This window comes from Pipistrellus kuhlii, unplaced genomic scaffold, assembly GCF_014108245.1.
Source record: "Pipistrellus kuhlii isolate mPipKuh1 unplaced genomic scaffold, mPipKuh1.p scaffold_m20_p_6, whole genome shotgun sequence".
NCBI classification, from domain to species: Eukaryota; Metazoa; Chordata; class Mammalia; order Chiroptera; family Vespertilionidae; genus Pipistrellus; species Pipistrellus kuhlii.
The window spans coordinates 74,078,342-74,102,092 of record NW_023425562.1 but is presented as its reverse complement, the minus strand read 5'-3'; the positions used below and the strand labels follow the sequence as shown (position 1 = coordinate 74,102,092).

Sequence of the window (23,751 nt, the reverse complement as noted above, 5' to 3'; positions counted from 1 at the left end):
GTAAATAAGATAGATTTAGTCTCCCAAAGAACTTTAAACTCACACATTGTTACTTTAGGCAAATGTAATTTGCAGTAGGACATGTACTTAAACAATTTAAAGTGATTCATAAACTTCTTTTGTAGTGTTTTTGCAGTTAAAGCTGATCCCCATATTTTATGCCTGACTTTTCATATATCTTCTGCCTGACCCTTGTGTCTCAGTGATTGAGTATTGACCTGTAACCAGGAGGTCACGGTTTGATTCCCAGTCAGGGCACATGCCCGGGCTGCAGGCTTCATCCCCACTGTGGGCATGCAGGAGGCAGCTGAACAATGATTCTCTCTCGTCATTGATGTTTCTATCTCTTCCTCTTCTTTCCTCTCTGAAATCAATATATATATATGATTTATATTATGTGCTAGCACCCTAATCAGTCTTTAATCCAGGGGTGGGAACCTTTTTTCTGATAAGGGCCTTTTAGATATTTATAAAATTGCCATATGTCTAATTTGCCATAACATCATTCAGGGGCCATACAAAATTGTGGACATAAAAATTTGCCTGCTGTAGTTGGTCAAACATTTAACTAACTCACCCTTATTTGCCTGGGCAGGACCAAACCAAATGATTTCACAGGCCTTAAACGGCCCTCAGGGGGCCAGATGTTCCCTATCCCTGCCATCAGCCTATTGATGATGATTTCTTTCCTACAGCTTACAATGCTAACTTGCCTGCCGTGGGGCACAGGTGGTGGTGGAGAGGTGCACTTGAATCAGGGCCACCCCACATTCCCCACACCTACCCCTTCCCTATTCTGGCATTCAAGGCCAGGTTTATATTGTTCCCCTTCCAGGGCGCAGAGCACCAGGCGGTTCTAGGGCTGGTATCTTCTTACCTGGACCTTCATTCCTTCCAGCTTTTTCCCTCTGTTGGCCGTGGAGATAGGGATGGGAGAGGCAGTGAGATGGGGGACATATAGAAAGATAGGACTCGTTAGGTGGGAACTAGGAGGGAGCTTTACCCTAAGAAGCTGCAAGGTATCCTTGGGAAGGGAAGAAATGCTCCTTTTCGCCACCTCCTGAGGGACTAGATCGGCACAAAAATGGATTTGCAAATATTGGAGCGAGTGGTATCAAGATTGTGAGAGTCAGATGTCTGGCTTCTTGGGTCACTTCAGGGTCACAGAGATGACTACTTAGGCCAGGGCCTTGAATCCCTGTGAAGTTTATCACTTGCTCACACTAGTTACAACCCTGCCTGAGAGTCATGGAGCTTTCTGGAACCTTAGTGAGGGATTGCCATTTTAGGTGTGGCTCTGTGGGAATTGGGGACCACATGTCTTTCAATCCCTTCCACTTTTGCTTAGGTTTCAGATTTGGCTTTCAGATGTGTGTGCAAGAACATGTAACTATAGCCGGGAGTTCTCAAGTAGTCACAAAAGGAATTGTGGGAATGCCCTCTGGTGGTGAATATCTTTTAAAGTACCGTATTTTTCAGACCATAAGACGCACTTTTTTCCCCCCAGAAGTGGGGGGAAAAAGTCCCTGCGTCTTATGGTCCAAATATAGCCTACACATATACTTTAAAAAAAAAGTTTTTTTACTTGCCCGGCTCTGTGTGGTCTCTGTGTGCTTGCCCGGCTCTAAAATGGTTCTAAATGCTGCTGTTTACTTTACAGGGTTGATTACATGTGTTTATGACTGTGCTGTTGGGTTTTAATGCACATAAAATATTTTAGGACACTATTTGTTTCAGAATCTTTTTTTCTTCATTTCCCTTCTCTAAAAACTGGTGCGTCTTATGGTCTGGAGCATCTTATGGTCCGAAAAATACGGTATTTATTTTAAAGTAATAATTTAAAACATTACAGTTTGTGGCATTGAAAACCAAACCAGTTGATATGAATACCTATATTAAATAACTCATATCAAAAGTTCATATTAACTTCCATTATTAGGTTGAACAAAGGCTTCCATTTTTTCCTAACAATTCTATCTCTTGTGCCCGGCAAATTACCTGTTATATATCGGATGCTCTGCAAATATTTATTGACTAAATGAACAGAATATTTTTTCTTAACTAAGATTTTGATAGTGAATTTTGTCACATAGGAAGCTGGGTTATGTGTTTGGTAGAAGACAGGAGCCATGCATACAGTACTTCAAAAAAAGTATACAATTTGATTGTTTTATAAAATACATAGTTTTAGTTAGAAAATCACTGGGAAGCTGTTGTGGTTTGACCACAGTAAATACAGTCTAGGTCAAACTCCCAAGTGTACATTGGTGGGATCGTGATGTGACTAGACAGTGAAAATGGCTGCTGAGGGGCCAGGCTGGGGCTGTGAATTTGACATGAGCCCTCAGGGTGGCTGCTCTGAGGACAGGGAGAGCACTGTTCAGGGAGGGAGAATTTCGGAATCTAGGCTGTCAGGAGATGTGGTGGGGGAGCTCCCTAAAATCAGTCTGCAGAGACTGTGCAAGCTCGGCTCTTCCTAGCACACCTCTTTCTGTGTAGGGCAATCAAGGCCTTTGTTGAGATGCCTCTTCTCATCTTGGGAACACAACATTGATGGTGAACACTTCTAAATGCTTATTGGCCATATAGAGCTCTTATTTTTATTTGTTTATTGTGTTAATACTCACCAGAGGATATTTTTTCATTGACTTTTTTTTTGGAGAGAGTGGAAGGCAGGGGAGAGACAGAGAGACACACATTGATTGGTTGCCTCCCACATGCATCCTGACTAGGGCCAGGGATCAGGCCTGCTACTGAGGTATCAGACCAGAATTGAACCCGAGACTCTAAAGTCCTCGGGCCATACTCTATCCACTGACCCAAACGGGTTAGGGCTAGAGCTCTTACTTTGTAAAATACCTGTTCAAGCTTTTCTTTAATTGAGTAGTTTATCTTTTTATTATTGACTTGCAGGAGTTCTTTAAATATTCTGGCTATCAGTCCTTTGTTTCAGATACATATATTACAAATATTTGCTGTCATTTTATAGGTCCCCTTTTTCACTTTTTAAACGTTTTTTAATGAGCAGTTTTAATTTTGAGAAAAAATTTTTTGTTTATGATTAGACAGAGATATCGATGTGAGAAAGACATATCAATTGGTTCCCTTTTGCGTGCACTCTAACCGGGCCAGGGATCAAACCTTCAACCTAGTTATGTGCCTTTGACCAGGAACCAAATCCACGAGCCTTTGGTGTGCGGGCCGATGTGCTAACCCAGAGGTGGGGAACATCTGGCTTTCGGGTTTTATAAGGCCCACGAAATTATTTGGCCTGACCTTTCCAAGGCATTAGGGGTGGGTTAATTAAATGCAGGCTAATTTTTAAGTTGATAAATTTGTATGGCCCATGAATGATGCTATAAATATCCAAATGGCCCTTGTAAAAAAAAAAAAAAAATGTTTCCCGCCCCTTGCTCTAACCAGCGAGCATACCAGCCAGAGTAAGAAGCTGTATAGTTTTAGTTTTCAATTTTAGGTCTGTATTCTAGTGCCAGTTAATTTTTGGTGGTGATTGAATTTGAGATTATGGTTCAGTTTTTTTTCTCATGTGGATATCTAGTTGCTTCCCATATTTTTAAAAAATATATTTTATTGATTTTTTACAGAGAGGAAGGGAGAGGGATAAAGAGCTAGAAACGTCGATGAGAGAGAAACATGGACCAGCTGCCTCTTGCATACCCCCTACCGGGAATGTGCCCGCAACCAATGTACATGCCATTGACTGGAATCGAACCTGGGACCTTTCAGTCCGCAGACCGACGCTCTACCACTGAGCCAAACCGGTTTCGTCATGCTTCCCATATTTTTAAAGATGACTTTGGATTTGCTTTGGTGTTTTGCCGAAAACCAAGCAACTATATGTATAGGTCTGTTTCTGCATTCTGTCTGTTTTATTGATCGGTTTGTCCTTCAACAATACCATGATGCTGCAGTTGCTGTAACTTTATAGAAAGTCTTGAAATCTGGTCATCTAAGTCTTCTTAGATTTTTCCAAGGGTGTCTTGGCTGGGTGGGTAGGATTCGATCTTTATTTTCTTTTTGTGTGAGTATGTAATAATTTTGATATGTTGTTAGGTTTCTGTTCATATTCCATTTTAGTGTTTTTCTCTACCTTTGTTGATTTATTTTTAATATTTAGAACACTAATTGATTTTGAAAGTCAAAACTGGACAAAAAGACACATTCAGAAAGTGTCATCTTGTTCCCTCTCCACTCCAATCCCTCCCACCTGCTGTTTGAAACTAATTTTGTTGCTTTCTGCTTTGTCATTCTTGTTCTTTTGTGTTGTTGCTGCTGTTGTTGTTTTTGTGTGTATGTGTTTTAAATCACCATATAAGCACATGTCTATACATACATGTGTATATGTAAACATATATGTAAAACTCTATTTTTAACATAGAAGTTAGGGGAATCATGTACACTGAGTGGCCAGATTATTATGATATCTGAACACATAATAATCTGGCCACTCAGTGTGTATCATATATAATAAAAGGCTAATATGCAAATTGTCCCTTCAACCAGGAGTTCAACCAGCAGGCAGGCCAGCCAACTGCCCATGTCCCCTCCCCCTGGCCAGGCTGGCCAGACCTCACTCATGCATGAATTCATGCACTGGGCCTCTAATACACACACACACACACACACACACACACACACACACATCTATACACACATCACACACACACACACACACTGAGTGGCCAGATCATTATGTATTATTATTATTATGTATATTATTATGTATTATTATTATTATGTATTATGTACACACACACACACACACACACACGTATACACACACCACACACACACACACACACACACACACACACACACACACTGAGTGGCCAGATTATTATGCATTCAGAGATCATAATAATCTGGCCACTCAGTGTATGTACTCTTCTGCAGTTTGCTTTTTTTTTTTTTTTTAATATATTTTATTGATTTTTCACAGAGAGGAAGAGAGAGGGATAGAGAGTTAGAATCATCGATCAACTGCCTCTTGCACACCCTCCACCAGGGATGTGCCCGCAACCAAGGTACATGTCCTTGCTCGGAATTGAACCCGGGACCTTTCAGTCCGCAGGCCAACTCTCTATCCACCATGCCAAACCGGTCCCGGCTGCAGTTTGCTTTTTTAACTTACTGAGCCAGTAGGTTTTAATCACTTTCAGTGTTAGAGGTTTTCTCATTCTTCTTTACAGCTGCATAGCAACCAATATTTAATAAAGTCAGTTTTGGCTGGAGGCTCAGAGCAAATATTAAACTCGAACTCTTTGTGCAACAATTATTTCTGGGCTTTGCTGGGCCAGCTTCTTTTGTGCTGTTTGCGGTGGATCACCCTAAACTCGGGACATTCTGTGACCCTTTGGAGATGAGAACCACTTTTTTAGGAAGGCGGTAATAGAAAATGTTTCCCTGTTTTGGACACTTCAGACCCCAGAACATAAACAAGGTTGAAAAATGAGAAAAAGTATTCAGCATGATCACTGTTTCATTTTGCCGACATTTAGGCTCCCTTCACTTAATGGATTTTGTCCTCAGTTCCCCTTTACCTGTGTCTCATGTGAATAGTATACTAACCAGTGTTCCCTGCAGCTGGTAATAAGTGTCTGTCATGCTTTCACTCAGTCTTTCCCTCTAAAACAGGTCGCCCGGGAGACTGGCCCACCCCACATGAAGAGCTTTGTGACCAAGGTGTCCGTTGGGGAGTTTGTGAGGGAAGGCGAAGGGAAGAGCAAGAAGATTTCAAAGAAAAACGCTGCTATAGCTATTCTTGAGGAGTTGAAGAAGTTACCACCTCTGCCTGTAGTTGAACAACGGGTGAAGCCCCGAATCAAAAAGAAAACAAAGCCAATAGTCAGGGTAAGCACCTGTCTGAATGAAGAGGGTGTTTTCACTGCCCGCAGATGATTGGGGATCCCAGGAGGCTGGCTGCTGACTCTAGTAGAAGGGGAGGGAGCTAATGTGCACACACCAGGCCCAGACATCCTTTATACGGCCACCTTGTATAGTTCTCTTGGGAGTCCCAGGCCAGGGAGAGAAGGACATTGAGCTGGGTGCAGTGGAGTTACCCGCAGGCTCGCACATGTCTGTTGGAAGTGGGTGTGCTCGCAGCCCTGTGATCATAAGGGCAGGCAGTGCCCACTCGAGGGAAGAGCAGAGAACCGAGCTTCCTCTATCTCGCTGTCTGCTGTGCTGTTCCATTGTGAAGGAGATTCATGGGAGGAAAGCTGGCTAGTGGCAGGTATAGGTGCAAGACGTCTCACTATAAACCTTGATTTGGAGTTTTGAGTCATGCCAATGAATCTATCAAAAATTATACTGCTTCTCCTTCCCAACCCCAAAGAAGGGACAGGAGTCCATGAGGGGACATTTATGAAAGTCAGTATTGTCAATATGGTTTCATGCTGTATCAACTTTCAAATTTTTTTACACATAAGTTAGTATCTAAACATAGAAAAATTAGCATACTTTTGAAGTTTTCTTTATTTGTTTAATAGTTAGCATACTTTAGCAATTTTACTTTTCTGCTGGAAGTCACTCCTTGTCAGAATAGGTGAGGACTCCTTGGAGCTGAAGATGCCCACTGTGGGATTCTTTCTATGTGGCATCAGCTTGAAGAAAAATTTTTTTTCTTTTAGTGTTTTTAGTGGTTTCTGGATTTTGAGTAATTGTTAAGAAAGCTGGGAACCCATCTTATAATACAGAGTTATGGAAAATTTTAGGAATAATGTTCTTATTTTTTCTACCTTTTCATTGTAATTTGTTGAAATTGTTAAAAAGCAGGAATTACAATGATGCTTGCCTACTCATAGTGAAACGTTGATATTGGTTTGCCAGGAAGACCTTAAACTCACTTCAGAACAATCATACAAAATCACTGAACATCTTTCAATTAAAAATAGTTTTAAAAAAGTGCAGCTTAATTTGGAGCTATTGGATCAATATAAAAGTAACTCTTGTCATGTCCTTATCTCTGAATTGGCAAGGTTGTTTCTGTTACTAACATGACATATGGTTTCTGTAATAATTGTTTCTCAGGTACAAAGCGGCCCAGAACATGGCCAGGTGATGAACCCTATTAGCAGACTGGCCCAGATCCAACAGGCGAAAAAGGAGAAGGAGCCGGAGTACATGCTTCTCACAGAGCGAGGCCTCCCGCGCCGCAGGGAGTTTGTGATGCAGGTGGGTTAGTGCAGCTCGTGCAGGGCCCTGCTCTGACCTTGTCCCACCTCGGAGCCTGACGAGATCCCAGGTCCAGCTTGTTGGGCCAGTGATCCGCTCCTTGTCATCAGCGTTGTCCATGTTAAGTCCATGTTGCTTGCAGTAACTTAGTGTCTTTAGGCCTTATTTCTCTGTACAGGGCTTCTGTCAGCAGGTAGGGGCTTGAACACAAATGGATCCGTTAGAAGAGCATTGGGATAGTGGGATTTTGGGTAGATTTATTTCTTTATTACATCTACCTGATGGTTATATTATTTTCAGAAGGTAAATTTTATATAAGTTATATCAAATGTTCTCTTCCTGTTCCTTGTAAACCTGTGGAATCTGGAGTCCAAGTTGCTCTTCCTTAGATTGTGGTGGCACTTTAGATTAGTTCAAAGGGTTTCTTTTCATACTTAGCTTATTAAACGGATGTTCACATGGGCAGCTTAATGTGTGATTTGCATTTAATAGCATATTCCGGTGAAAATCAGGATGCTTTAGTGTAGCAGTTTACAACTTAAAGCATCATTACTTAGCTTGGTGTGTTTCACCTACCCAGGCACAGGCAAGAAGAGGAATGATCTCTCTGTTCTAGGAGAGGAAACCAGCTTGCTTAGAGGATCAGTAATTAACTTGTCCGACGTCAAATGGCTGGTAGATGGCTAGTCGGGGGTGTGGGTGAGGTGCCAATCCTAGGCCCCTGTTCACAGGCCAGGAAGGCTTTCTTGATAATTTTGTGACATAGGACTTTTGATTTGGTTCAGACTATTTTGGAAGGGGATTGTAGGCTGTGGTTTGTCCTGGATTAGGTTTAACAACCAACCAGCTCTCAGGTGAGGGTAGTGAGTGTGGTGGAAGGATGCATGTATGGATCTAAACACATACAGGGTGGATCAAAAGTAGGTTTGCAGTTATTCGTATGGGAAGTAGTACAATAATAAATACTAATATAAGAATACTGTGTTTTCCACATGACCTCACTCATTTGTGGATAATAAAGAACATTATAAACTGATGAACCAAAAGATAGATATAGAGACAGTATATCAACAAGCAGACTGTCAAATTACAGCGGGGAGGGGAGGAAGATCTAGGGGGGAGATAATAGATCAACCGAAGGACTTCTATACATGCATATAAGTACAACCAATGGACATAAAACTCTGGGGAGGGAGGGGATATCTGGGAGGGAGGGAGGGGGGCAAAAAAAAAATCAATAAAATATATTAAAAAAATAAAATAAAGTCAGTATAGAACTATCTCACAAATAATTCAGTAGAGTTTATTGGTAGATATACTAGTATTCTATAGTTCAGTTGCTGTACTTTTCTAAAAGCTTGAAATACTACATTTTTAAAAAATTATGTTTTGGAATGAGAAAACTTGAATTCAGATCCTGGCTCTATCAAACTAGCTGTGTGATCTTGGTCAACTTAATGAAACCTTGGAACCTCCCTTTCATCATCTGTGAAGTCAAATAATAAAATGTCTCAGTGAAAAAAAAAAGAAAAGAATACTGTGTTTTGTGTACTCACAACTAAACCTACTTTTGCCCTACCGTGTGTATGTCTGTACATAAATATATACATAGATATTTTATAAATTTTACTGGTAAGGTGTGTAGCACACAGTTTATAAGTCATATATTACACGTGTATAATAGTCTTTATTGTAACTGGGGTACATTATTAGCTTCAGTGTGACTATCAGTAACAGTAGTGTTATAAAATCAGACCATGGATAAATGCCTCTACTTTCCAGGCTACTCACGTCACTGACAAATGAGTGTAGTTCTAGCATTAATATTGGTTGGTATTTTTGTTTACATTAACAGGTGAGATGAAAGTAAAATATCAAAGACATGTTGGAACTTCTCTTATTTGTAAATAATAGAAGTGACTTCTCTGCTCAATCATAATAATTTTTGAAGACTAGGAGAATTTTCAATTTTTTCTAGTTATGTCATAGTTGAGACTTGACATACTTTTAAACCTAATCTGCATTATTACCCTTTTTCCATCACTTAAGTCTAGCATAGACACGCAATGAAACAACTTAATTCTTTCTGTATAGTGTTTGCAGATTTTGGTGTTGTAAAAGCCCAATCAAGGCTGTTTCCACATTTGGTTATGGAGTCGGGAAGTGATAAGCAGGGGCACACAATTATATAATATTTCTACCATACAAATACAACAGATGTGCCCTGGCTGGTATGGCTCAGTTGGTTGAGCATTGTCCTGTGCACCAAAAAGTTGTCAGTTCGATTCCCACTTGGGCACATGGCCTGGATTGTGGGCTCGATCCTCAGTAGGGAGTATACGGGAGGCAGCAAATTGATGTATTCTCACATCAACATTTCTGTCTTTCTCTCTCGCTTCTTTTCTCTCTCAAAATCAGTAAAAATGTTCAAATATAGCATGTAAAGAACTTCAAAAGCATAGATAACTGGCAAATGTAGTCTAATTAGAAAGTGATGTGTCTTAAGTATTCATTATCTGTTAAAATAATTTATTTAATTATAAGCTTATATAATACTGTTTGATAATGGCTGCCTTTAACAATGAGCTCTCCCATTTCTTGCATATTTATCAGTCTGCTCTCGCAGGCTGTGCAAACTAGCTCCCGGGTGCCACTGGTAAGCTGTCTGGATTCTGACCATTGCTAGATTCTTTGGCCAGCACATCAGTTCCTGACTGGTCTTTACACTGAAGGTTTAAGCACTGATATGTGTCCTGCCTTCTTTCTGCAGGTGAAGGTTGGAAATCACACGGCAGAGGGAACAGGCACCAATAAGAAGGTGGCAAAACGCAACGCAGCTGAGAACATGCTGGAGATTCTTGGTTTCAAAGTCCCTCAGGCTCAGCCCACCAAACCAGCCCTCAAATCAGAAGAGAAGGTGACTGCTAGAGGCTCTGTGCCCCTGTTCTCTAATTGCAAGATGACCCCTCCCTTAACCTGGGGGACTCTGGCACCTCTTGGCCGTAAAGCAGCCCTGCCTTGCAGCTTCTTCTCCATTTGGACTGCTTTAATGTAGTCAGAAAAAGAGTTGCATGTTCATGGCCACAAAAATGACTCTGGGTCAAATTAACAAGTATTTTTGTGGTCTAGGATGCTTTGCTCGAGAGCAGCTTGTTCCTTTCTGTTAGTGGGTTGCTGGATAATAGGGTTTGAAATGAATGAACGTGTGATTCTATCATTTGCACTCTTACAATGAGGTCTCTATAAAAGATGCATCAACTTGGGCTCTTGTGAGTTGTGGAGCAGGCTTTGATTTTTCTGGGACATTGAGATAGTGTGATTTTAGAGTTAGGGCAAAAGCCATCGTTCAGACTTGTGTTTTCTTATCTATACTAGAGGCCTGGTGCACAATTGGGGCAAGGGAGGGACTGAGGGAGCTCTTCAGGCCCATCTTGCCTAGTCTCGATCAGCTGGATCCCAGCAGCAAGCTAATTTACTGGTTGGAGCGTCTGCTCCTTGGTGATCAGTGAGCCTGGTCGAAGGGCTGGACACCTACATATTAGGCTTTTATTGTGTAGGAGGATGTAAAAGGCTAAGTGACTTATCATGTATCTGTCCAACTGACTGACCAGCTGGTACATACAGTGCACACTGGCAATCCTATATAATAAAGGGGTAATACGCAAATTAATCCGCATGCCTTCATAAGATGGCTGCCTATGACCATGCCAGCAGGGGGGTTAGTGAGGGACGACCAAACGACTGAACAAGCAGGCTGCATGGGGCAAACAGGCCGGCGGGTGGGGGGAGGGACACGAGGGGTGTCCAGGCCAGTAGAGGGTGCAGTTGGGAGTGACCAGGCCAGCAGGGGAGCAGTTGGGGGCAACCTGGTCAGCAAGGAGAGGTAGTTGGGGATAATTTGGCCGGGGGGGGGGGCGGGCAGTGAAGGTCAACTAGGCGGGCGGTGGGGGGCGGGGGGCGCAGGTGGGCAGTTTACTACAACCAGGCTGGCAGAGGGTCAGTTAGGGGCAACTAGGCCGGCAGAGGGGAGCAGTTGGGGTGACCAGGTCGGCAGGGGGGGCAGTTGTGGGCGACCAGGCCAGCAGTTGGGGATGGCAGTAAGAGGCAACCAGGCTGCTGGGGAGGGAAGCAGGGTCCAGTTGGGGGCAACCAGGCCTGCGGGGGGTGGGGGCATTTGGGATAATTAGGTTGGTGGGGGGGTATGAAGGGCAACTAGGCTAGCGGGGGGGGGGGAGCGCAGTTGGGGGCAACCAGGCCTTCAGAGGGGCAGTTGGGGGCCACCATGTTGGCAGTGTGTGTGTGGGGGAGGCGCAGTAAGAGGCGACCAGGCCAGCCAGGGGGCAGTTACGGGCGATCAAAGCAGTGGGGGCAAGGGGGCAATTAGGGGCAACCAGGCATTCAGGCAGGTGAGCTATTAGGAGCCAGCGGTCCAGGATTGTGAGAGTGATGTCTGGCTGATGATTTAGGCCTGATTCCCAGGATTGAGCCTAAACTGGCCGTTGGAAATTCCCTGAGGAGTCCTGGATTTGGAGAGGGTAGAGAGAGAGAGAAATATCACTGATGAGAGAGAATCATTGATCAGCTGCCTCCTGTATGCCCCTACTGGGGATTGAGTCCATACCCAGGTTTGTGCCCTTTGCCAGAATCGAACTTGGAACCCTTCAATCTGCAGGCTGATGCTCTACCCACTGAGCCAAACCAGCCAGGGTGAATTTCTTAATAGTATTACTTTTTCAAGAATGCCATGTCATAAATTAAAATTGATAGTAGGTGCAATCTTTATGCCCTTAAGAAATCTTAATAGTAAATGGGGAGAAACCAAGATGGTGACATAAGGTATACACCTGTACGTGCTGTCTCTCACAACCACACCAAAACTACAACTAAAAGACAAAACAACTATCGCTCAGAACCATGGGAAAGCTGGCTGACACTTCTATTATAGAGAAAGGGCGAATAGCAATGTTAAGATATTTCTTTTAATTTCCTTCCAATGTGCATAAATCCGTGGACTGGGCCACTAGTTTCTTTATAAATTTAAAACTATATAAAACTAATCCTATATTGAAAATTTTACTTCTGCCAAGACTGTTAAGCAGTACCCTTAACCTTGACTGACCTTGTGTCTAGTTACTGTAAGCTCCTAATATTGTAAATAAACTTGAAAAACCCAGGACTGATACATTCACCTCTGCCAGTTAGTTGTATCAGTGGTGAGAAGTGGCACTCACTGTGGCCACATAGTTAATAAGTGGGACCCCTAACACTCATCAGAGAATCTGTGTAGATCCTAGATTTGGCTTTCAGGTACCTTACCTTCTCAGAAAGGAGACCTTGTGTTTGACATCATTTTTATGTAGTAACATTTCCTCATAAGTTTGTCAATGTACAGAAATGTCACCTTATCTTTTAATTGGATTTTAGGTCCAAGAAATACTGTATAGCTTCTCCACTTTGGGCTCTGCCAATCTAGTATCTTCTTTTCTGGTTTAATGCCCCTTTTCCTGTGAGCGAGACGGAGGCTCAGCATTTGGTCCGGTCACTGCCAGATGCTCTGGTGGCCAGGCTGGCATGGCGGGTGTGTACACTGGCGGGGAGCACGGGCTTTGCTGGGTGGAAAAAGCAAACGTGGTCAGGCTTTGGGAGGAGGGCTTCCTGCTGATTGCCTCTTCAGATTCCTAGAGTGTAAAAGTTAAAGATTATGCTGGTTGGGATTCACAATTTTTTCTTAGAGAGAAGAACTAATTTTTCAACAGTTTGTTTTATACTCATAGCCTTTTGTTTGTTTGTTTTAAAGACACCCGTAAAGAAACCAGGGGATGGAAGAAAAGTAACCTTTTTTGAGCCTGCCTCTGGGGATGAAAATGGGACTAGTAAGTGTGATGTTAATATTGTTTCAATCTGAATGTGATTCTGGGATTTGCACGGTTCCTGATAATAGTAGGTGCCCAGTGAATGAGTTACAATGTGTTCAGTTCTGCATCATCATGTGCCAATGTGTGCACTGAGAATGGGCCACGGTGGGGTTTTGTAACATCTTCCCAGGCAGGCAGTGTGTGTGCACTTGCATTGATTGTCTGTGTGTCCCTCTATAGGCAATAAAGAGGACGAATTTAGGATGCCTTACCTTAGTCATCAGCAGCTGCCCGCTGGAATTCTTCCTATGGTGCCTGAGGTGGCCCAGGCCGTAGGAGTCAGTCAAGGACATCACACCAAAGATTTTCCCCGGGCAGCTCCGAATCCTGCCAAGGCCACAGTAACTGCCATGATAGCCCGTGAATTGTTGTATGGGGGCACCTCGCCCACAGCTGAGACCATTTTAAAGAATAATATTTCTTCAGGCCACGTACCCCATGGACCTCTCACAAGACCCTCTGAGCAGTTGGATTATCTTTCCAGAGTCCAGGGATTCCAGGTAACTGCTGCTAAGCCTGAGCCGTGTAGTCTGTACCTCAGTGCAGTTATTTTTGGGTTTCTCTCATAAAACAAACTTTGCACCTTGTTCCTGTTTTGTTTTGAAGATTTAAAAAAAATATATATATACTTTTATTGATATCAGAGAGGAAAGGAGAGAGATATAAGAAGCATCAGTGATGAGAGAATCATTGATTGGCTGCCTCCTGCACACCCCCACTGGAGATTATGCCCACAACCTTATCATGTGCCTTGATAGGTTAACGCTCAACCATTGAGCTATGCCGGGCTTTTTTTTTAAAGATTTTTTTTTTATTGACTTTTAGAGGGGGGGAGAGAGAAACATTGACTAGAAGCCAAACATTGATCAGCTGCCTGCAACCCAGACATGTGCCCTGACCGGGAATTGAACTGGCCACCTTTAGGTAGACTGGAAAACACCCAACTAACAGAGCTACACCAGCCAGCGCTGTACCTTTTTCTTTAAATCAAGTTCTTTGTCTAGGGAATGGGTAAGGCCAGCATAGTAAAAGGGTCATCCTGAGGAAGGGTAGAAAGGAATGGAAAATATTAGAAGCCTGTATGTAAGAGAAAATCCATTACTTTTGCTAATAAAATTTTAACTATTCAAGCCAGCAATACTAATAACTAAGTGACCTAGTGGTCGTTAAGAATTTAGATTTCAGTGAGAACACATTCATTGTGTTGGCCCTCTCTGCCTGGCAGGAAAGGGCATGGCTTCTTCCAGATGATTTTGATTAGAAGTTAGATTCCTGGAAACTGGGGCCGTGCTCTGCCCACAGCCCCAGGTCTCCTCAGGGCTGACTGAGCATGTCAGGTGCTGAGACCAGGGGGAGTGAAGTGTTATTTCCCACTCGCTGGGCCCAGAGCCATAGTCCAGTTCATATGCACTCTTCCCTGCCCTGGCCTCAGTTTTCTTTTCCTCCTCAGGTTGAATACAAAGACTTCCCCAAAAACAACAAGAACGAGTTTGTATCTCTTATCAATTGCTCCTCTCAGCCACCTCTGATCAGCCACGGTATCGGAAAGGATTTGGAGTCCTGCCATGACATGGTATGTTCTCCCACACTGGGGTCTGGTTCCACCCTGTTACTGGTCTCAGAAAGATAGGTAAAGGGGTCTCCAACAAATTGTAGTTAATTATTGTATAGATTTCGTATTTCTGAATATTTTTTCCTTAGTCTCCTGGATTGATTTCACATTATGTTTATGAGAAATCATCAGCTTTAGCCAACCCTTCCCTTGTGGACCTTGGATCTTGGAATTCTTCCAGATACCATATTCAGTCCACCTCTTGCCAGAAGCAGGAATTACAGGCCCAAGTTCTAGCAGCTAACTTACTGTGGTATTCTATTCAGATGAAATTTTTGTTATAAAAAATACTAAAATCGAAAAGAAATTGATTTATCTGCATAAACTTTGGCATATTCACCTGATGAAATATAATGCATCCATCAAATTAATGTCTCCAAAGATAATGTATTCTAACAAGGAAATATGATTGGTTTTTGGTTTAAAGCAGGATATAACAGTCCCGTTACCATAAGATTAAAAATACCACAAGGTTAAAAAATATTGAATAGAAGGAAATATTTAATAAAATTAACAAGTGATTTAATAATGTAAACATTAAATTACAAGTTCAGACATTAAAGAAAAAGGTTATTTAGGACCACCTCTTCGTTGGGCAATAGGGAAATCTCTCCCCTCCCTAATCAATGTCTTATACTGTGGTCTCAAGCAGTGGCTAAGGTCAGACTTTTCTTTTTATTCCGTTAGGCTGCACTGAATATTTTAAAGTTGCTGTCTGAGTTGGACCAACAAAGTACAGAAATGCCAAGAACAGGAAATGGACCAATGTCTGTGTGAGTGAGCTGATTTACATGGAAAGGCAGTTCTGTCCTTGTTTGCGTTGAATAAAAACTGTCCGCTCAACTCGGTAGTGAAACATTTGCCTCAGTCCCTTCCTGTCCTGTTCCCTGGAAAGCTTTCCAGGTCTGGGGCAAAGAACTCCACTTAAAAAAAACTCCACATTATTATTGATTTCAGAGAGAGGAAGACAAAGGGAGAGCAACATCAATGATGAGAGAAAATCATTGATTGGCTGTCTCCTGCATACCCTCTACTGGGGATTGAGCCCATAACCCGGTGCCCTGACCAGGAATTGAACTTTGACCTCTTGGTTCATGGGTCAGTGCTCAACTACTGAGTGGCTCAGCTCCACTTTCTTTTTAAAATATATATATTTTATTTATTTTTCAGAGAGGAATGGAGAGAGATACAGAGTTAGAAACGTCAATGAGAGAGAGTCATCGGTCAGCTGCCTCTTGCACACCCCCTACCGGGGATGTGCCCACAACCCAGGTACATGCCCTTGACTAGAATCGAACCTGGGACCTTTCAGTCTGCAGGCCGACGCTCTATCCACTGAGCCACACTGGTTTCGGCTCCACTTTCTTTTTAAATTTAATTTTGAATAATTAATACATTCACATTTCCAAAATCAAAATAATTTTAAAAGGTATGCTGTATAACTCTGGCCCTCAAGCTGTCCCCATCTATCCCATTATTCCCACCACCTAGCTAGAAGTCACATTTTTTTAAAGCTTTTTAAAATATATATATGTTATTGATTTTTTATTTATTTATTTTTTTTTACAGAGAGGAAGGGAGAGGGTTAGAGAAATATCGATCAGCTGCCTCCTGCACTCCCCCCACTGGGGATGTGCCTGCAACCAAGGTAGTGCCCTGGACTGGAATCGAACCTGGGACCCTTCAGTCCGCAGGCAGACACTCTATCCATTGAGTCAAACCAGTTTCAGCTATAAGTCACATTTTCATTATTTCCTTATATATGGGTACTTCCTCATTTTGTATGCAAATACATTATATACTTCTTATTTTCCTCCTCCCTCCTCCTCCAAATAACATCCATGCACACATTTCTCCCTGCTTTTTGCTTGACAGTATATCCTGTGAAAATGACTGTAATCCAGTTATCATAAATTAGGGCCTGTGCTTTTGGGCTTCATTATATATTATTTATGTATTTATTTTTATCATGGGTGTAATTCTCTTTAAGTTCAAAACGAGCGTCATTTTCATTTTTTTTCTTCCTTAAAGGTGTGGGAGGTGCTGAACCCCTTCTGGCCATGAACCATTGTAAAATCCCCAACATATACTGAAAATACTGAAATTGCTTTGAAAATTTGGAATTTCTGATACCTCCAGTGGGCCGAGAGACATGATGGGTAAAGAGCTGGAGACAGCAGTGGTGACGAAGGCGGCAACGCAAGGAGGTGCCATGGCTGTGTTCATGTGTGCTGTGGTTTGTCCTCACACAGCAGCAGCTGCTGCAGGGGAGGGAAGATGGGCCCTGCCAAGCAGCCCTGGCTCAATTGGAAACCAGCAGGTCTATGCCCAGGCACCTCATTGCTTGGTTTTGAGGTGCATTTTTGTATTTTTTTGCTGTGTGAAAGAAGAAAAAGAAAGCAGAAAGCGAGACTCCTTTTCAAACTGGCTCACTCAAACACTGGGACAAATCCTGGACACCTACGCCAGAGAGAGGCCTTGGCTGAAAGCACCAGAGAAAAATCAAATGCTTCCTACTCGGCACAAACTAACCTTCTAGCGTGCTGGCCCATCACCTCCTGTGGTACCGACACCATCACCATCACCACTGCTTTCTTTTCCAAAAGAGATACACGTACATATTCTGTTTCATTCTTTCCATTGAAATGACACTATATAAATTTTCATTTGAGTTTCTCAGTTGTATCTAGTTACATAGCACAGTTTAGAAACTTTTCTGAGACTGACTTTATCAATAATCTAACCGGCAGATTAAATCCATGTGTACATTGTTATACATTTTTATTTTATTGGACTAACCCAGGACCATTTCAGTGAAGCAAATTGTGTGCCCTCTGGTTTAGCTGAAACAGTCCTGGACTTCTCAGAAATCTTGATGAAGTCTCCCACAGTTGTATAAATTGGACAATTTAGGAATTTTAAACTTTAAACGATCATTTGGTTCCTTTGCTATTTCATTTTTAATGCAACAGGACTTAAATGAACTTCGATCTTTGTTTTAAAGGTTATTAAAATTGTGTGTATATACATATGGCTCTTGAGGACACATAGCTCTCACTACACTACAGGATATGATCTCCATGTAGTACATGTAGAACTGCAGATTGGTTTTTCTGAGTGCTTTATACTGTTGAGTACATCTCCATGTAGGGCTGAAAAGAATGACCTATGTTTATTTCGAAAACTGTTGCTTTTGATGTTGTTACTGGGCACAGAAATGTGTGCGGTAAGGTCCTGCACATGGTCCAGATGGAAAGCACGGTAGCTTGCAAGTTAAGTACTGCTTTGATTCATTGTTTACGCTGGAATTTTTCTTCCCATGGAATGTAAGTAAAACTTAGTGTTTGTCACCAATAAATGATAAGACTAAATCTTTTTTGTTAATTTATTCTCAAATGTCACTACTGCTAGTACTCCCAACCTGCCCCCTATCCTTTTTTTAAGGGAAAAAAGAAAACTTTGTAATGCTTGTGATTCCATTTGGGCAAATTCTGAAGATCTGAAATAACTTTATATTAAACCGTTGATCAATAAACAGCTACTAATAAATTCTTTGGTCTTGTTGAGCAGTAACTAAAGGGAAGATGAGTGAGGGCACAGAAGTGGGAGGAGGGCAGGGAGGTGTTTGCATTGCTTCTAAGAGATACACATACTTGTCTCACTGTTTTCTTTTGAAATGACATCTCCTGGAAGGGAGACACCTCTCATCTGAGCCTGACATTGTTACCCAAAGATGACCTGGAGGAGACTCTCCGCTTTCTCAGGTGTTTCATAGAGGAGTCAAGGTGAGCCACTGCTTCCTAGGCAGCTGAGGGGGCTAGTGGTTGTCCTTTAATTTTAGATGTTGAAAAGGTTATTCACTATAAAACCAACCTATGGATTGAACTGCCAGAATAACCAAAAGTGGTAAGGTTATAGTAAAACACTGAGTAGAAAGGATTCAACTCTATAGACATAAAGGCAGTAAAAGGAAAAGACACTTTCCCTTCCCCAACCCTAGATTTAGCCTTTTCTCCAAGGAGCTCTGGTCCCTTTCAGTGACACATCAGAAACCAAGATCTGGGTGTTTGGAGCACTCATTGCTACTGGGGTATTGTTTCTAGGCCCTCTGAGCCAGACAGCTAGACAATATGTATTTGTGTGTGTGTATACACATAGTTATTTGTATATATATCTAAAAGCCATGCATTTACTTTAAAAAAGATATTTGTTGAAAGTATTACATATGTCCCTTTTCCCCTCGTCGATCCCTTCTAGCCCACCTCCAGCCCCTGTCCCAGGGCCCTCTCCGCTCAGTCTGCATCCATGGGTTATGCATACTAGTATATGCATACGAGGTAAAGTCACGTTTATACCGATGCCTCTAGTGACTCCCAGTGTTTTGAAACCTTTACTGTTTATTTTTAGTACTTTCTTCAGAACACAAGGATATTAAAGGCAATCTCCCAGCCTTGCCAACCACCTACCACACATGCCTTGTGTTCTTAGGTGTCTGTTGAGGGTGCATTGCCTATGCCTCACAGTATACACACAGTGACAAGACAGAATAGTCTTATAATTCAGAACTACTAGTGGCTGTTTCCAATTGGCCCTCAATGTCGGCACTCTAAAAGGGAAAATTTTCCACTTCCCAGGGATGTTTGTTGGGAAGGATTTCTGGGTTCCTTTGGCTGCTTTGGAAAGCTGTCCCCTTTAAATGTTCTGAGTGTAAACTTTCAAACCAGGCTTGCCTCTCTGAACAGGCATCTGCTGAGGAAGGCTCACTGCAGTACCTCCTCCTGTCTCCATGGGCTTTGAGTGCCTGGGAGTTTGCACTGTTTCACCTCAGCACGATCTCTCTCTCTCTCAGTGGCAAGAGCATTTAAGCCCAAACCAGGTACCTCTGCTCTGCCCTTGGGGTAATGTATGGAGTCCTGGTTTCCAGAATGGAGGCAGAAAAGCAGAAAAGGTACCAGAGAGGCAGGTATAAAATTATCCAAGATGCTGTGAGTCAGCCACAGTAAGACTTAGGATTTGTAGAGCATGGATCCTCAAAGGTCCTTAGGATAGACAGGCTTGGAACCGGGTGGCAACTTTGTCAGGTTCCTCTTACCACAAGATGTTAATGAGTGATGATTTCCCGATAGGTGGAGTTTTGGGTTTTTTAAAGTCTTAGAGAAGTGTGACTTCTGAATCTAGGTGTCTTTCCATAGTGCACTGAGCTACTACGTGTGGCTTTGCAGGGTGAATGCCCAGCGCCAGCCTCTTTGATTTGGATTCCAAGGTCTGCGGAGGTAGGTGGGATGGGTGTGATGAGCGGGAAGTCAGCCATTCCCAAGAAGCAATAAGCTGATGCTTGCTGTGTAAGAGCTAACATGAGCTAGGGGTCCTCAAACTTTTTAAAGTGGGGGCCAGATCACGGTCCCTCAGAGAGCTGGAGGGCCGGACTATATGAACTACTAATTCCTACTGTAACACCTCGGCTGCGCTCACTGCCCAAAAAACCTGGCGGGCCAGATCAGACTCCTCTGCAGGCCGCATGTGGCCCGCGGGCCGTAGTTTGAAGACGCCTGATCCATCCAGGGAATAAACCTTAGGATGGAGATGTATAGTTTTTTGTTTGCTTGCATGTAACGTACCTTTAGAAACTTCCCTAACTACCATCTTTGGTTTTAGTGCCTAACTACCTTTTTGCCCTTAAACAGACTAAAACCTTACTTGAAATTTCCAAATCCTTAAGTGATTTGTCAAACACTTCTGCACTGGCAATGAGTGGTGGTATAGGTTTCAATTCCTGAAAACACCATTAATTTTCTTGGAATTCCTGTCACTCTGTATAGAATATACATTTGAAACTATAATTTTTAAAACACCATATTTTAATCAGACTTTGTACTTTCTGCATCCCAATTTTATTAGCAAAAATTATGTAAACTTAGGAAATTTGTTCTGCTTTGCTTAATGTGCTTCATAACTCGTTTAATATTTTTAAAATACTTCCTTTGTACATTCTTTCACAAATATTAAAACCTATTGAGACGGAAATACCCACTAGCCCTGCAGTGACAAGCAGTAATTGTATAGTGGCATTTAAAAAATGATTTTTAAAAGTAAATTGTGAAAAATTTGGATGTGTGCAGTGCAGATGCAATGGCTGTGAGGTATGCTCTGAGCACCTGGAGCTTGGCAGGGTGTAGGCAGGTTCAGGTCTGCTGGCCCCTCCCTGGCTGCTCCAGCTTCCACCACCAATGGCCCCGTTTCCTTAGGCTGTCAAACAATAGGAATCTGTCTGTCTTCGACCTTGGATATTGCTGTGATGGATTGATTAGTGGGCAGTTGGTTCCCCTTTGGAGCAAGAATCAGAATCCTCCATCACTTGTCACTTCAGAATTCTGAAGTAACTGCCATTTTAATTGTGTATTTGCAGTTGATCTTGTCCCAAAGGTCCCTTAAACTATCTTAGTTTTTGTTTTTATTGGGTGTTTTCTGCTATTTGTCTTCCAGCTGCTTCAGTCCTCTGCTTCATCTAATCTGTTGATTCTCTCACATATTCTTCATTTCTGATTCTATTTATGTCTATTATTTCACCTAGTTCTCCTATTCCTCCCTTTGGCTCATTGAGAATCCTGTAGCCATTCTGACTTTATTGTTCTGTTCTTTCATTTGGGACATGCTTCATCATCTTCTCATTTTGGCTGCCTGCCTGTTTCTGTGTGATAGGTAGATCTGCTACATCCCCCCGTCTTCACCGAGTAGCCTTATGTAGAAGGCATTTTGTGAGGCCCCAACGCTCAGCCTCCCTGGCCACCTGAGCCTGGTGCTCCAGGGCACTCTTTTGTATAGGTTATGTGCGCCCTCCTGTAGCTGTTGAGCCTTGATTGCCATTGGCATGTCAGTGGCTGCACCTGACCCTCCAGCTGACTAGCTGTGAGGTGGGGTTGATCCCATGGAGTGTAAGTTGCTGTAGTGGGGTTCTGGGGCCAACCACATCCAACCTTCAGGTGTGTCGTTTGTGGAGCTGGCTAGTTTTTCTGATGTAGTCTGCAGCCAACCACCAGCTGCATTAGTTCCGGAGTGTCTCAGGACGGGCTCCAGCATAGGTCCAGGTCTGCTGCTGTCTGTCCCTGACGTGTGGGCTGCCAGGTGGGAGCTACAAAGTGACCTAAGGTTGGTTCTACTGGTCCTGGGATTGGGAGGCTCTGGAGTGAGGCTGTATTGCAAACCAAGGCTGGCTAGCCACGAGTGTCGGACTTGGGGACACCTGTGGAAGTTACTGTGCAAGTTGAGACTCATTGTCACTATGCCAGGCTGGGGGCTGCTTAGCCAGAGGTTCAGGGTATTCTGAGGCTAGCAGCTTGTTTGGGGGCCTTAGAGATTTTAGTAGCACCACGGAAGAAGGCCTCCTGTGTGGAAAAGCTGCTGGAAGTGGCTTGGGAATGCAAGTTGGAGCATAGATCAGTGTTAGGTTAATGGAGAGCTTGAGCCTGTCAACAAAGGATCGGTGGTGCCTGCCTTTGCTTCCATTCCCAGAAGCTGCCCTAACCCTCTAGCCTCACCATGAAGTTAGTCAATTCACTTCCTCCCCATAGACCCTTGGAGGTTTTTAAGCTAGAGTCTGATAGCTCTGGCTGGTGTCACTCAGCGGATAGAGCATCAGCCTACGGACTGAAGGGTCCCAGGTTGGATTCCGGTCGAGGCATATGCCTGGCTTGTGGGCTCTATCCTCAGTAGTGAGTGTGCAAGAAGCAACTGATTCTTTCATCGTTGATTTTTCTCTCACCCTTCCTCTCTCTGAAGTCAATAAAACAAATATATAAAAGCTGGAGTCTGGTGTGGGGTGCCCCTCCACAGATGAGATACTTCTCCCAATTCTTAATTGTCACATGTGGGGCCGTCCCATTCCACGTCTCTGCCCCTCCTATTAGTCTAATCCTTGTTTCTTCATATCTTGAGGGGACTTTTATTCATCTAGTCTTCAGGTGGATGGTTCTGTAATTGAGTTGTAATTTGGATGTGGTTGTGGAAGAAGGTGAGCACAGATTACCTTCTTCACCGTTTTGACTGCAAGTCCTCCTCAGAAAGGTTTTGGAGCCTCACTGACTGGCCAGGGTGCTCAGCAGGCACCATCTCAGATTTCTCCCATCGTTCTATCCTGAGATCTGTAGTCTCAACAAAGGATGCTCTCCGTGTAGCGTTGGTTCCAGCTTAGCTTTGGACCTCAGGTATGGGCTCCTAGGCTGCTCTGCCTGCGAGCGGCAGGACCTGGGGGTGTTGGACTCCCTTCCTCCCCTGCAGACCCACTGGAGACAAGTCAGGATGTCTTCTCAGCTGATATTCACTGTAGAACCGAGGTTCCGCAGAACAGCAATCACCCTCCTCTCCAGATGCAAGGGCTGACTCTAATGCAAGAAGGACATGCTCCCGGTGCAAGGCAAATAAGCCTCTTCTCTCGCCTGTTTCCCACTCTCTAAAAAGGGCTCCTCAGGTCCAAGAGACTTTTGCCATGACCTGTCTATTGTGGCTTTTTTCATACAGACAGTGCCTCCCCATTACCAAGTTCCTCTCACATCATCAATTTGTAAGGGAGGAAAGCCAAAAACAGGTAAATGAATTCATGTAGTTCATGGCTGCTTTTCCCCACCACACATACCATGCAGCAACCCCAAAGAAGGGTATTAATGTTCAAAATGTAAAAAGACAAGTATTGTGAGTGAATTACTTAGAAATAATTTTTATGGAGTCCAAGAAAGGAAAAAAGAAAAATTTAAAGAAATTCTTCATTATAAAAGTATCAGCACCAAAAACCTGTACTTAAGAGGTTCTTAGATACATTAAATTTAGGGCTTTTTTCAAATTGCTGATTACAGATTTAAACTATGAAATGTGCACTTTTTGGCAAGTCACACAAGTGATTACTTACATTGCCAAATAAAAGCTCAAGGAGACAAAAATTCAAAGGACAAGAAAAACACAAATTGGCATCAACCTCAAAACAAAAGGATTTAGTAAAAGAAAAAGAATAGTTTCGACAGTCAGTGTCCGTCAAAATTC

At 42.9% G+C, this 23,751-nt stretch overlaps 1 protein-coding gene across 10 annotated transcripts in view; it reads left to right on the top strand.

Annotated features, from left to right (window-relative positions):
* STAU1 (staufen double-stranded RNA binding protein 1) overlaps nt 1-18,270 on the top strand; it is a 70,302-nt gene extending 52,032 nt beyond the window's left edge. For 5 of the 10 annotated variants that reach the window (XM_036417668.2, XM_036417667.2, XM_036417661.2 and 2 more), the window contains 8 exons: nt 5,638-5,871; nt 7,051-7,194; nt 9,965-10,111; nt 12,992-13,067; nt 13,290-13,609; nt 14,560-14,682; nt 15,409-15,494; nt 16,753-18,270. In XM_036417668.2, the coding sequence (XP_036273561.1) occupies nt 5,638-5,871; nt 7,051-7,194; nt 9,965-10,111; nt 12,992-13,067; nt 13,290-13,609; nt 14,560-14,682; nt 15,409-15,494; nt 16,753-16,768 (1,146 nt within the window). In that variant the 3' untranslated portion in view covers nt 16,769-18,270. The remainder of the gene's footprint in view (nt 1-5,637; nt 5,872-7,050; nt 7,195-9,964; nt 10,112-12,991; nt 13,068-13,289; nt 13,610-14,559; nt 14,683-15,408; nt 15,495-16,752) is intronic. The other 5 variants (XM_045574486.1, XM_036417662.2, XM_036417666.2 and 2 more) reach the window with 3 other exon arrangements.
* Nucleotides 18,271-23,751: the final 5,481 nt, after the last annotated feature.